This window comes from Erinaceus europaeus, chromosome 3, assembly GCF_950295315.1.
Source record: "Erinaceus europaeus chromosome 3, mEriEur2.1, whole genome shotgun sequence".
NCBI lineage: Eukaryota > Metazoa > Chordata > Mammalia > Eulipotyphla > Erinaceidae > Erinaceus > Erinaceus europaeus.
The window spans coordinates 143,910,562-143,924,771 of record NC_080164.1 but is presented as its reverse complement, the minus strand read 5'-3'; the positions used below and the strand labels follow the sequence as shown (position 1 = coordinate 143,924,771).

The 14,210-nt window shown below is 40.9% G+C and overlaps 1 protein-coding gene across 4 annotated transcripts in view; it reads left to right on the top strand.

Annotated features, from left to right (window-relative positions):
- KIT (KIT proto-oncogene, receptor tyrosine kinase) overlaps positions 1-14,210 on the top strand; it is a 96,111-nt gene that overhangs the window by 27,010 nt on the left and 54,891 nt on the right. For all 4 annotated transcript variants that reach the window (XM_016195042.2, XM_016195044.2, XM_016195043.2 and 1 more), the window contains exon 2: positions 10,987-11,256. In XM_016195042.2, the coding sequence (XP_016050528.1) occupies positions 10,987-11,256 (270 nt within the window). The remainder of the gene's footprint in view (positions 1-10,986; positions 11,257-14,210) is intronic.

Here is a 14,210-nt window from a genome sequence, read left to right as displayed (position 1 = left end):
TGTGTGCATCTCCACACTTAACTGTATGCTTTCTAAAATGTTAGAGCCACAGGGTAAATTCCTTGCTCAGAACATCTTGTGTTCAAATATTCATTTGACAACAACTGGATGGGGAAGGGGGAATAGCATAATGCATATGCAGAGAGACTCTCATGCCTGAGTCTCCAAAGTCCCAGGTTCAATCCCCGGTACCATCACCAGCCAGACCTGAGCAGTGCTCAGGTCAATAAAAACAACTGGATTATTATTTATTAAAAGAACCACTAGTATTCAATCTTGCCACAAGTAATTGAGTACTCTTTGTGTCCATCCATTGATCTTTATAAAAAAATTTCTTTGTCTTGATCCCTTCATAAGCTGTTTTTCACTACAGATCTTAAAATTTTGGAACTTTATTATTTTTTGTCTCCAGGGTTACTGCTGGGGCTCAGTGGCTGCACCATGAATCCACTGCTTCTGGAGGCTATTTTTCCCCCTTTTGTTGCCCTTGCTGTTTTTTATTGTTGTTTTTGTGTGATTATTGTTACTATTGTTGTTATTGATGTCATTGTTGTTGGATAGGACAGAGAGAAATGGTGAGAGGAGGGGAAGACAGAGAAGAGGAGAGAAAGATAAGATACCCATGCAAGGAGGACCAGTGTTCAAATCCTGGTGCTGAATATGCCAGAGCAATGCCTCTTTCCTAACATAAATCTAAAATAAAATCTAGTGCATGTTTTACAAAACCATTTATTGGAAGCTTGAAGAGTTGCTGTTGCATCCTTTTTGTAAATTACCTTTGAAGCAGGCAGAAACTGAGCATCTTGATCTTGGGTATGTATTTGAAATAGCAGTTTAGGGGCATCTTATTTGCTGCCAGATGGCTTGCTCATGGATGGGGATGAGTGGAAGAAATGGGTGAAAGGTTCAGCAACAGAGAAGCTTTCAGGTGGTTTCTGTTGAGAGATCTTAAGTGGTTTGTATGCTTTATAGAGAACAAGATCTGTATGATTGACCTAGGGACCACAGTTACTGTCAGAAAAGCAGAATATGCCAAATGCAACCGGAAGGTGTGACCAGCACAGGTGATTTATTAGCACTGGTCTCGTCCATGTGGTTATGGCAGAAAAATAGAGGAACTGTCTCGCCTCCCAAAGTTAACCACTCTCAGTAGCAGAGGCAGGAAGGGTTCATGCCACTCAAAGGTGAATCCTTCCAGACTAGAAACCCACAGAAAGGTGAGTAAGTGAGAAGGGTACTCAACCTGACTTCCTGCCCATGTGCCATGAGAGGTGCTTTTTTAAACCCCAGGTAGCCTGGTTGACCAGATGTTCATGGGAATGTGGGACCTGCATCTATTAATAGTACTATGAGCTCATTTGTACTACAGATATTTTCCTGAAAAGAGTACATCCACAGAAAGAGGGACTTATCAATAGAGCGATTTTGCCCAAACCTTAGTGTCAGCTTGTGTACTTTCTGATCACATTCTTCTAGAACCTATGACAGGCCTATGCAGGTGAACTTCTTCTCTGTCCATCACTCCTCTGCCTCTGTCCTCTTCATTTTATGCTCTTGCTGGCCACCTGAGTATAGATACTCATCCCTGCCTCCTTCATCTGAGGCTTTAAGGGAGCATGCACCTCTATTCAAGCACTAGTTGTCATGCTCCTCTTTCCCTCCTCTCTCAGGATTCTCTTCCCCTCTCTGCCAGTAACCTGGATGTTGCCACTCGCCCTTCTGCAAACATGAACAGTTGTGGTTTCTCTTTCTCCGCAGCCCATGCTTGGAGATTGCCCCATGCTCAGATCAGCATGAGGATGGGGTGGGATATGTCGCCAGGATTTTAAATACTTGAATTACATGGCTCCGTACTTCCTCACTGATCACTTCTATATGCTGGAAACTTGGGGACTGTTTTTTTTTTTTTTTTTTTTTTTATCAATTTCTGCTCACTGAACTGTTGCCATGTCCTCAGGAAGCCTAGTGTCCACCTGGTTTTTTTTTTATCATCTATTCTAGAATATTCTGATTCTCCTTGACCGACTAGCTCATTGCCATTTCTGCCCTACTCCAAGCCCTACTTCAGCCACCTCACACCATGTGAATTAGATTTCAGTCTGTCTCCCTTGTGCTCTGCCCTTCCTTTGATAATTTCATGACCACTGCAGGTTGCCAGCCCATGTGTGCTACTAAAGCCTCAGTGTCTGTAGGATTGTGCCCCTACTCCCTCCCAGCTCCTGCTTTGTTAACCAAAGTGCCCCCCAAATCTGTTTTTCCTTCTTTGGTATGTTGGTGCCCCGTCTCCTAAGCTGGGGTATGTTTGATACCCCATCTCCTAAGCCAAAACTAAAGGAGACTTCTCTTTCTTTTTTGCTTCTTTGTTGCCATACTAGCCCATCCAGAGGGCTTACTCATCAGCACCCACCATGTCCATCTCTCCTGTCCCTTCTGCCTTGTGCCTATTAACTCTTGTCAGGATCTGGTGTGTCCTGGATGTCCTTGTCTCTAACCTTGTTCTCTCTGCACTGCCCTTCACTTCTAAAGGGGTCCCTGCAAATAGACCAGTAGCTCCCCTCCAGAGCAGACTCACCCCCTTGCTATGAGTAAGGAATGGTGGTCCTGCTGTCAGTCTGTCTTTGGCCCCATACCTTTCTGCCACCATAGTGACTGTGAATGACTCTATGTTACTGTGTCTAGTTCTGTGATATTTGCTCTTGTGGTTGTCTCCCCAACCCCCCATTTTGTAGTCCCTTCTTCTTCTGTACCTTTGCAACTTGGCAGGGATAATTATCTACCCTTCTGTCTGTCTGTCTCTCTCTCTCTCTCTCTCTCTGTGTGTGTGTGTGTGTGTGTGTAGAAATCCTCAGCTTCTCTGACCCTTTGTCCCTCTGTTTTCCTTTTTGGCTGGGCATCATTGTATGCTGATTTTCTGTTTGAGTCTATCTTCCCCACTGGGCTGTGAGCCCTTGCTTTGTATTCCTGGTCCCCAACCCCACCCAGGCCAAATGGCAGGAGCTCAATTACCATTTCATCAATGAAGACACTTTGAGAAGCACTTGCTTTGTTAGAGACTCATCTCTCTGCCACTCACTAATTGCTAAGGCTCCAGCTTTTATTTTCTGGGCCCTTCGGTTTCCTTCTGTCAATTAGCGCATCATCTTTAGGCCCACATGGAAATATACTAAAGAGGCTGCTTTTAAAAAAGAAATGCGCTGTAGTGAAGCCTTCATTATTTTGGGGATTTTTAAACTGTCTCTGAAATGACTGATAATCTTACAATGGCTTGTTGTTATTCTTAGAACAGTAAACTGTCACAATATTGAAACACATTTTACATCATCAGTATACCTAATGTAGTACTGGGACCTGGCAAGAAGATAGAATATTTCTTTCATTTTTAACAACGAAATTCAAATTGTAACAGGGAATCATCTTTCACAGACCTCAGGCACAGGGGTATTGCAGTGACAGACTTTAAAAGACACGAGCTCATGTCAGGTACTTATTATTTACCTCATGTCTATACCTGAGTAGATTTTAATGATGAGTTTTATTCAGAAAAGTGCTTTAATCTCTGTATTTGCAAGGTTAAAGATATATCTGAACTCTCTTTTACCCAGAAATCTTTTGGAAATAGCAGACTTATGAATCCAGATTCTTGTCATCCTAGGAGGACTGTTCTCAGACTTGTGTGTCCTTGGAGATGCTTTCAAAGGTTGGAGTTAGTAGGGATTTGAGTGGCAGGTAGTTGGGGGCTAATTTAATTTTTTTTTTGGAAGCTCATATTTTATTTTGTCTTGAAAAGTACATTTGATTTTATTCTGTTTTACAGTGTGTTATATGATATCATTAAAAGATTTTTTTTTTTTTGGATCACTGAGTGAAATCAGCCTTCTAGACTTATGAACAGGTACCCTTGGTCAGAGAAGCGCTTCTTTGTCTCAGCTGTTCGCTCCCTAGTCTGTATCTCCACACAGCCTCAATAGTCCTTTCTTCAGAGTGCACTTACTGAGCACCTTCCATGTTCCTATCGTTCTGTGGAACAGCACGGCTAGCAATGGATGAAGACCTGGCTTTGGATTCTCAGAACCCATGCTGTGGGAGTTTGGGCTGGGAGTCCTCATAAGGCTGAGCTCTTCCTGAACCACTAGATATCCTCATGTGCTGAGAACATCACTTTGTCTCTCCCTTCACTGCATATACATACTGGCAGACACATACATACTTTTCCTGGTTTCAACTCATGAGTCCTGTCTTTGGACCTTTTCATAGTCATTTGGGGTAGAATAATAGCTGTCCCTTTGAGTTCTGAGAGATGTTTACTACCTCTCAGTGTTTTTATTTCACCTGTATTGAATTTATTTCCCAAACAAGATGGAGCCCCCTATTGGCATTCAGCTCATCACTGTAGTAACAGTTATGCCATAGATGTAGGCTGAAGTGAAAGACTGTGGTGTGGGGGCCATGCTGGGATCTTCCATTGCATGGATTCCTCCAGTTTGGTTGGTCCAGAGTGGTTTTACCATTTCTTACATCTTGCAGGAGTGTTTTTAAAGGACTCACCTCATGTCTCCCCAACCCCCAGTTTTATTCTAGCTCTGGTGTCATCTATTTGTTTTAAAGTCTCATGAGTGTTGTCGGCAATTACAAGGGTCCTTCCATTTTAGATTTTATCTGTTTGATTCCTGTGGGAATATAAAAGTATGTTAGAGAAAGGATGATATACAAATCATTAGCTTCTTTATTACGAATTGTGGTTAAATAGTACACGAACCAGAAACTAGATGAACTACATTTTGAAGGCTTAGCCTTAGCCACAGCTCTTGTTGCTCTACTTCTGCAAAATTAGAATGTCTCAATGCTTGAGTTTTCTTCCTTGCCATTATTTTGCCTAGTTCCTTATATTTTTGTCCAAAGAAGAAAAGGTTTTGAACAGACTTCCTTACTTTCAACGCCAGCTATAAATCCAGTCCCAGGAGCTTTAGACATTTGTGAAGAGTACTGAGACCTTAGAAGGATTATTGAAGCTCTAGGTTGACATGACCCAACCACAGCTAGTACATTCCCATTTCCTTTGGCTACTGAGAACCTTCCACGCCAGAAATCAGCTTGTACTTTATTCTGTTTACTGTCACTATGAATTTGCTTATTCTAAGTAATTTATCTAAGTGTAATTATTTCCACAAACTTTTATTCTTCACGTAATAAGTTATAATCTTATTCCTGTTGTAGCATATGTTAGAATGTTATTCTCTCTTTTGGCTGACTAATATTCTGTTGTAGTATACAGTCATGTGTATGGGCAGAGATATGCTCTGAGAAATGTGTCCTTGGGAAATTTTTGTTATGTTTCAAGGATGATAGATTATAATCAAATAAATCTACTGTACACCTAGGCTGTATGGTATAGCCTCTTGGGACCACTCTTCTACCTGTGGTCTACTGCAGACCAAAAACTTTACCCTATACTACCTTTTGCTTTCGCATTTCTTTGTTGATGACTTCTACTTTTAGCTATAGTGAGCAGTGCCACTAGGAACATGGGTGTGCAAGTATCTATTTGAGGTTTTGCTTTCAGTTCCTATGTATGTGATTTAATTTATAGTAGTAAACAATGCTGTAAAGGGTATTTGGTATTTATCATGAACTGTTGTTCAAGTGTTGCATCCTTGGCTGATCCTAGTCCCCCCTTCCTCCCTCACTTATTTTTGAGAGCAAGAATTGCTTTCTACATTCATCAGTTAGTAAGATTCCTAAGACACATATTTGTTAGATGTTCCTTGAGTTCTAGCCCACAGGCATCATTCATTGTAGTATTTATTTCTAAGAGTGGTAGGTTTTGCCACCTAAGTATTTTTTTTTCTTGTCGTTTAGGGAATAAAAATTGGCTATTAATATTGACGTTGGCCAAACATTAGGGAAGTACATTTGCTAATACAAAAAACTGTTGTAGATGTAACTAAAATCCAATTCAACTAATGTTTCCTGAAAATTTGCCATATAGGAGACATATTGTAAAATGTGTAATCTCAGAGCAAATTCAAAACTCAGATGGAATACTTTATTGGCATTAAGTTATATATCTGTATAGGTACATACATACATCATACATATATATATATATATATATATATATATATATATATATATATGATTTTTTAAAGACTATTCTTTTTTGTGAGAACATTATAATAAGATTCAAGATCCTTTGGGTGAAAAAGAGAATAAACACTACCCACAGTCCTCTTCAAATATAAGTCTCCCCCCCCCCTTTTTTGTTTTACACTGAGTTTTGAGGCTGAATTTATAAATCACTTATTTTGTAACTAAATTCATAAGTGCATTTGATGGTGACTATTTTAAAACCTATGTTTTAAAATGTTAGAAGTTTTAAATTAATCAACTCAGATTTGAAGACATATTTCTGAAGGTATCCATAGCAGTTTCAGTGGATTAATCAAACCACTTCTTTTTGATAGTTGAATGACAGGCTTGACTTCTGTATTCTTTGGGGGATAGATCTACTATAGTATTGGATGTTCCTTCACATTATATGAGTTCAGGGATTTCATTTTTTCTTATATTAGTGGAAATATAATTTAGGATCCTATCCTTTTGAGTAGGTAACAAAAGGTTAGACCCAGACTCAGACCACTAATGAATGTTAGTGCGAGCTAAATAAATGATGGGGTTGGACAGTGGGAGGGAATTAGCTGAAGACAGATGATGTAGAAAAGGTCATAGAATATCCATGAAGAGTGGGCTTTCCACATGAACAGGAAGTGAGTTGTTGGAGAGTGTGTGACAGTGGAGCCACAAACAGAGAGATGAGCAGAAAGATGGATGTAGCAAGGAATGAAGAATGTTGTGGGCTCTTCAGCCAGGCACTCTAAGGCTCTGTCTTATTAGCAAGACAGAACAATATGGTGTTGTCAGAAAAGCCACAACACATTTTTGCATAGAAAACCATAGCAAAAAATGTCATGACTTCTATAACCCAATAGCAACCATTGTCATTAAAGAGCCTCTTTATGGTACTGGCATTAGGTGCTGCTGCCTCTGGGTTTTTGAACCTTGGAGTAAAGTTTTGAAAAGAGAGTGTTTTAGACTGATGGACCTTCAAGCTGTGAGACAGGGTGAGTTGAGGGTGCAGTGGGTAGAGGTTGATGGCATTTCTGAGTTGGTAAATGGCTGGCTTGGGTTGGGGCAGTGGTAGATGGGGCTGCACAAATATGTGATGGAGCCACCAAAGGAAAGATTTCTGGGACTTGCTGCCATGAAGGGAGAAGTTAGTTAGGCAGAACGTATTTGGAGGATGAGGGAACCACTCACTTTCATAAGAAGTCTTTTACATGTCCAAGCACAATTCCATCTGCTTTATATAATAGCCGTATGCAGCAGGCTCTATATCTATTCCCGCTTTACAGGTGAGGAAACAGAGACAGAGCTGTTTAGTAACTTGCAAAAGATTCCACACTTTGTGATAGGTAGCAGAGCCAGGATATACATCTAGTCTTAACTCAGAGTCATGTGCACATCTAGTATACTTTGCAGCTTCACTACACTAGCAAACATTTATTAAAAAACTACCCAGTCCTTTGGTAAGCTCTTTGTATGTAGTTACTGAATTTTATTATCAGAAGAGGTTGACGAGAAGGAGTTAATTTTGTCTTTATTTCCAGATGTGGAAATTTGGATACAGAGAGGGTAGGTGACCTACCTTGGGCCACACAGTCATAGTTTGCCTGCTGTGGTGTGTCTGATCTCCAGATGTCAGCAATAATGATTTAACTGGATTGTCATAGCTACATGCACCCTTATGAGAATAGAGGATTCATTGAAGTATATTGCAATACACAGTCTTTCAGAATTTTTGGACTAAATTTACTTTCAGTCATGTTTGCTTCAGACCACTCCTTTCTAAAAGAGGGATAAACCATTGACATAATAGCATCTCCATGGGTTGTTGCATCCATTTTTCATCATGAAATTCTGTATGCATTTGAAAATTTTCCCAATTACTTTGTTTTCATATTTTTCTGGTGGCTTTGTTTAGATGCTGAGTGTAGTGGGACACAGATATTCCTACTCACTAGCTCTTCTCCTGCTGTTGGTATTTAATGCTTGCTGGTTGTAATTGCTCTTATTGCTGTATTTTGTGCATTATGACTGCTGGGTATCTTCTCTTCGGGGTATAGTTTGTGTGACATCATGGAGCTACAATTGATGGCATGGTTGCAAGGTGCTGGGATGAAATACTTGTCTGAGCAGCAAACTGGAATTGAGACAGGTGATTTATATACACCTTCTGGGGACAATTTGAGCCCTTTTTTGTACCATAGGTTTGTCCCTTTCCATAGTCACTCCCTCTGCCTTCAAATCTCAACAGGACACCTGTTTAACTTTTAACCATTTTTGACTGTACATCAATTTTTCTGCCTTCTGCTGCCATGATTCTCCAAGGAGAAGTCTGCACTTCTAGCTTTTGAGCCTTGGAGAAAAACAAATTCTCACTCAACTGACATTGCACTCTTGGATTTCCTGTGGTCTCTTTCTAACCAAGTCTGGGGACTTTATTCATTTCCTTTGATCTTGCTCAGCATCTGCCTTAGGACCCAACCATGTTCTCTTTGAAGCCTTCTGATGTATTGCCTTCCTTTCCCCTTTGACCCTCTTTTTCTGGCATGTGTTTGTTTTTATGCAATGCCAGGGAATGAACTCAAGACCTCCCACAAGTGTAGCCCTGCTAAGCTGCCTCCGTGGCCCAATTTCTTTCTGTTCTATATATTTGGGGGGGGGGGTGTTGGGAGGAACAAAGAAAGGAGAGACACAGAAGTGGTGCTTCATTCACCATCTATGAAATTCTCTTGATATGACACCTGACATCACTCTTGGTAAGATGTGTTCTATACCCACTAAGCCACCTCTCAGGCTCTGCTTTTAGGTCTCTACTGACTCTTATTACCTCCACCCTCCTTGTTGAGCTAGCCCTTCAGCATTCATATTTGGCCTGTTCTTCTGCCCAGGTAGTGCTTGGGAGCAGGTTTCAAGTGTATCTTGCAACAACCCCTTTTGATCATGTTTCTACTCCCTCCTGTGCCAGGCCCACTGAACTTATGAAAGATTCCTGGAATGACTTACACTTACTGTTCTGGGGTCTACTGCTCTCTGCTCTTTCTTTTTCTTCTTCTTTTTTAAATATTTATTCCCTTTTGTTGCACTTGTTGTTTTATTGTTGTAATTATTATTATTGTTGTTGTTATTGATGTTGTCATTTTTGGATAGGACAGAGAAATAGAGAGAGGAGGGGAAGACAGAGAGGGGGAGAGAAAGATAGACACATGCAGAACTGCTTCACCGCTTGTGAAGTGACTCCCCTGCAGGTGGGGAGCCAGGGGCTCGAACCGGGATCCTTATGCTGGTTCTTGCGCTTTGCGACACCTGTGCTTAACCCACTGCATTACTGCTAGACTCCCTCTCTGCTCTTTCTTTATCCACCTGGCTTGGGTGGTGCTTACTTGTCCTTCAGAACTCAGGAGAGAGAGGGAGGGGGGAGGGGGGGAGGGAGAGGCAGACAGAGAGAGAGAGAGAGAGAGAGAGAGAGAGAGAGAGAGATGGAGGCACAAAGCCCACACACAGGAGCTACTTCTACTTCCTACAGAATCCCGCAAAGATGACTGAAAGCATCCTAGAGAGTTTTGTTATACTGTTGCCCCAACCCACCTCAACCAAGAGCCATTTCCGTCTGGTTATCTTATATCCATGTTATCATTTGTGAATCAGCCCTCTGTCTTTTATTGCATTGTAAGAGGTGGCTATTAATGTACTTTCACTCTCTTATTATATTGTCTTTGCTTAGTCTCCAATCCTTCTGTAGGTTGATTGTTTCTGCTTGCTTGGCAACTGGAGCTTTTCACTGATTTCCTTGGACCTAGTTCATCTCTGATAACTGAGTATGTCCCTTATCTACTAAAAACCTGTAGTGTCTCTGCATGGCCTCTGTGGCACTTGTTTGTCTTCCCTTTCACCTCTTTTGATATTCTCAAGATGCAGTCCACCTCTTCCACTTACAGCTAAATCTTGTAGCTATGTTTCCTTTACCATGACACTGGAGCAGTGTGTTCTTTCAGTGCTGGAGTGTGTGTAAAGACCATGTTTCACACATACATGAACTTATCCTTAGCACCTAGTGCGGTGCTTTTGCAGATCAAAATTAATGAGCAGATGTTGTTTGCATTCCTGCAGCAGTTACATGCATGAATGAATGAATTGACAGTTGTGAATTTTCTGAAGTTCAAGTGTCATATTCAGAGTGTAAAGTTTGTCTCTTTAATTTGCTATCTAAGAAATACGTATTGACATTAGATTGATCAGACTACAACCCAACATATGCCATGAAATAGCTCGTACTCTTTTTTTTTTTTTTTTTTATGGGGTTGCCGTTTTCCATTGTTTGGAATTCACAAGTTGTTCTCCTTGTGATGAACATTGTCAGATAAGAAGGGTTACATAGAGATAACTGAATTTACAAATGTTAAGCAAAAGCTGAGCTGTGTCATGGTTTATGTACATTGCCAAAAAAGAAATGTGCTAGACCAATAGCTGTTTTTTTTTTTTAATCTTAGATTTTGTTTTGTTGATTTTAAGCCAGATATGAGCATGGAAGTACCATTGCAAAGGCTCACACTCAAAATGGAAACTTTACCCAGTTGTATATTTAACCCAGAGGGGAGGTCATGACATCCAGTAAGTTTTTACTTTCATACCAAGTGTGGCCTTCATAGAATTGAGACTTGTAAAATAATAATAATAATAAATTAATATTTTAGATGAATCCAAGAAACTTTGAATAGAGCTCTCTTTTCCTAACTATAAATAGTAGGGCAGTTTTGTCCTATTTTTATTGTAGAGCACACAGAAAATGAGAATCATTACTGGAAGAAATGCTTTATTTGCCAAGGAAGAAGTTCATACCCAACAGGATTCTCATTTTTTTCTTGGCAGGCTCTTCTCAACCATCTGTGAGTCCAGGGGAACTGTCTTTACCAACCATCCATCCAGCAGAATCAGAATTAATAATCAGAGCTGGTGACAAAATTAGGCTGTTCTGCACTGATCCTGGACTTGTCAAGTGGACCTTTGAGTCTCTGGGTCGACCAAGTGAGATTACAGGCAATGAATGGATCACAGAGGAAGCACAGGCCAGTGATACTGGCAATTATACGTGCACCAACGAAGTCGGCTTAAGCAGTTCCATTTATGTGTTTGTTAAAGGTAAATGCTTGATTTTTCTTTGTTGCTGTGCTTTAGAGAACCTGATATCTGTGGTTGGGCTATAAGTAATATATTACTGACTAGGTCTAGAAAATCTGAAATCCCCCCCCCCCCGCAATCCCCTGTAGTTAGTTCTTCTCATATCTTTCTATATATTGTGGCTTTAAGTATGGTTCCAGCTGAAGGTCTGTGAGGCTGGGCTCTTCTTCCTAATGAGATTACAATATGGTTAGCCCATTTGTCCTGGTGCTCTGAGTAAACCTGCGAATAAATTGGGTCCTTTGGGAAGATTGAATTTTAATGCCTTGAGATCTCAGATACTCCCACCTTGTAAAAACACTTCTGGGAACCAAAGGCCTCTCTCAAGGCCCAGACAGGTCAACACTTCAAAAGAACTGGCCCACTTTTAGGGAGTACATTTCAGAAAAATTACTTAGTAAGCTTAAATATCCCATGTTCTTCCTGGGTTCCTAGTATATGTCAGTTGGTTCACTAAAAATAATAATAAATAAAAAGTGACTTCTTAGAAACAAAAAGAAAAGAAGATGGTTAATGTTCTATATATCTCCATTCTTACAATAAGTTCAGTGATTCTTCTATATTTGTGTAGTGAAAACTGTTGTCAATAGGGAACTGGTGTGAGGGAGAATATCCTTCTGTTATAAAAGCTGAAATTCATAAAGCTTAAGAGGTGATCCTTACTTGTAGAAGTAGACATAGAGTCCAATTCTAGTCCTAGGTTTGTCCCTGCACTGGGACTAATACTTAATCTGAATACGAACTGAATAGGTCTGAATAGGAACACCCTCATCCATCAGCACTGGTGTAGAAAACCGAATACATTCATCTCAAACTGTAGCTCTAATCTACCTCACGAGTTTCAGTGTCCTCACCACAGAATTTAGAGAAAATTACTTGCTTTGTCTTCCATTTATCACTGTTGGGGAGACAGAACTCTAAATTCTAGCTCAATCAAAGATAAATACAACTTTTCCAAGTATTTCCTATTAAAAAATTTGCAACGAAATTGACCCCTAGTTTTCCTGGTTTTGTTTGTTTGTTGTTTGTCCTACACAAAGCAAAAAAGAAATACACATTGTAAATAAGACACAGCTTAGCCTCTGTGTATGCGTGCTTCCATCATTGCCGAGCCAGCCTATTATGCTTTTCTTTGACATTCAAGGTGGTACTTTGTCATTTTCAGATTGTAGTAAAGGAGGATACTGTTTATTAATAGGACGGATAGATAAATGAAGGAAAAATAGGGAGAACTACTGAATTAGCCAAATTTCTCTCATAGAGCTCATAATTTCCCTTTATAGGAAGATTAAATCAGTAATCTAGAATTTATAGTTGATTATTACTGCTGTGAGATGTTTGGATGTTTTTTATTGGTTGTCTCAAGAGTCATGACTTTTCTGATAAGCCAGTGTATGACTGCAGTTGAGTAAAGCAGATCATAGTAGGAGCGAGATTCAAGGCCAGCACCACTCACCTTTGCTGGGGATCAAACTTGAGGCCGTAGGCTTTTGAGTCCTTTGTTCTACTTATGAGCTATAGGAGGGTCATTTTATAAAGACTGCATTTCCTTCATGTATAAACTGGTCATAATGGTAGCCCCAGTCAAAAGAGGTGATCACAAGATTAAATGAGATAAAAGCATGTAATCAAATGTAAACTTGACACATGGAAAATATTTAATGATTGTTGGGCTCTTGCTTCTTAGTTTTATTTGAATATATTTCACTGTAGCTAGCAAAGAAGAAAGCCAGCAGCCATATAGAAGGCTAGGAGTCGTTATTATGAAAGATAATGTTTTAGATCCTTATTATTCCTTAAATACTTATTGATTGATTGATTGAGAGAGGAGTGGAAAGAGACAGTTCTTCTTCTAGCGTTTGCCCTTCTTCCGTAGCCAGTCAACAGCGTCAGGTTGAGCCTGATGTAAAGTTTCCAGACCTCCTTTGAATCTGGAGAGGTGGCAGTCATTGACTATGTGGGTCATAGTCTGTCTGGAGCCGCAGGGGCAGTTCTGGTCGTCTCTGGCTCCCAGCGATGGAACATAGCGGCGCACCGGCCGTGGCCTGTTCGATAGCGATTGAGGAGGGCCCAGTCATAACGGTCAAAGCCGGGTTGACGCTTGCAGGGGTCTGTGATGAGGTGTTTGTTCTTTACCTAAGCTGACTGCCAACTCTGTTTCCAAGAGACTGCAACAGAGAAGTTCAGTGTAGGCATAGGGGACCAGATTGGGTGACGAGACGTCAAGCATTGGACAGGGTGGGCGAAGGTATCCGCGTATATTGGCAGGTCCGGTCGAGTGTAGACGTGGGAAATGAACTTAGATGATGCCGCATCCCAACGAATATCTGGCGGGGTGATGTTGCTAAGAACTGGCAGCCATGGAACCGGGGTGGAACGGATGGTTCCAGAAATTATCCTCATGGAGGATTATCCTCATGGAGACAGTAAGAAAGATTGACAGGCTAGAACACCATGTCACTCTATATAGGACCAGGGATTTAACTTAGAAGCGCATGCATGAAAGTCTTGCACTCTATTCCCCTGACCTTCTTCCCCAACTGCAACATTTTAGATTAAAAAAAAAATACCTTTTAAGAGTTGGGAAAATAAATCACTGTTTTGCCGCATGTAAGACTCAGGTTTGAGCCTTGCACCTACTGCGTCAGAGAAAGCTTCTGTGTGATATATCTCTTCCACTCTCACTCTGTCTCTATCTTAAAAGAAAAGCAGAGAGGCCTTTTGCTTTTGCGGAGGTAAGGTTTTAGGTGGGCAGCCCATGGTTTCCTAGTCACGGAGGCCTTGACAGCGGCTGATGGAGAAACGTGCGAGCCGGGGCTTGGGCGACGAGGGTTCCTTCCGGAAGCCCCTCGGGTGCTCAGGTGTTTTGCGCGATGGGGGATCCGGGCCCCTGGGCCTCAGCCGCGTGGGGCTTC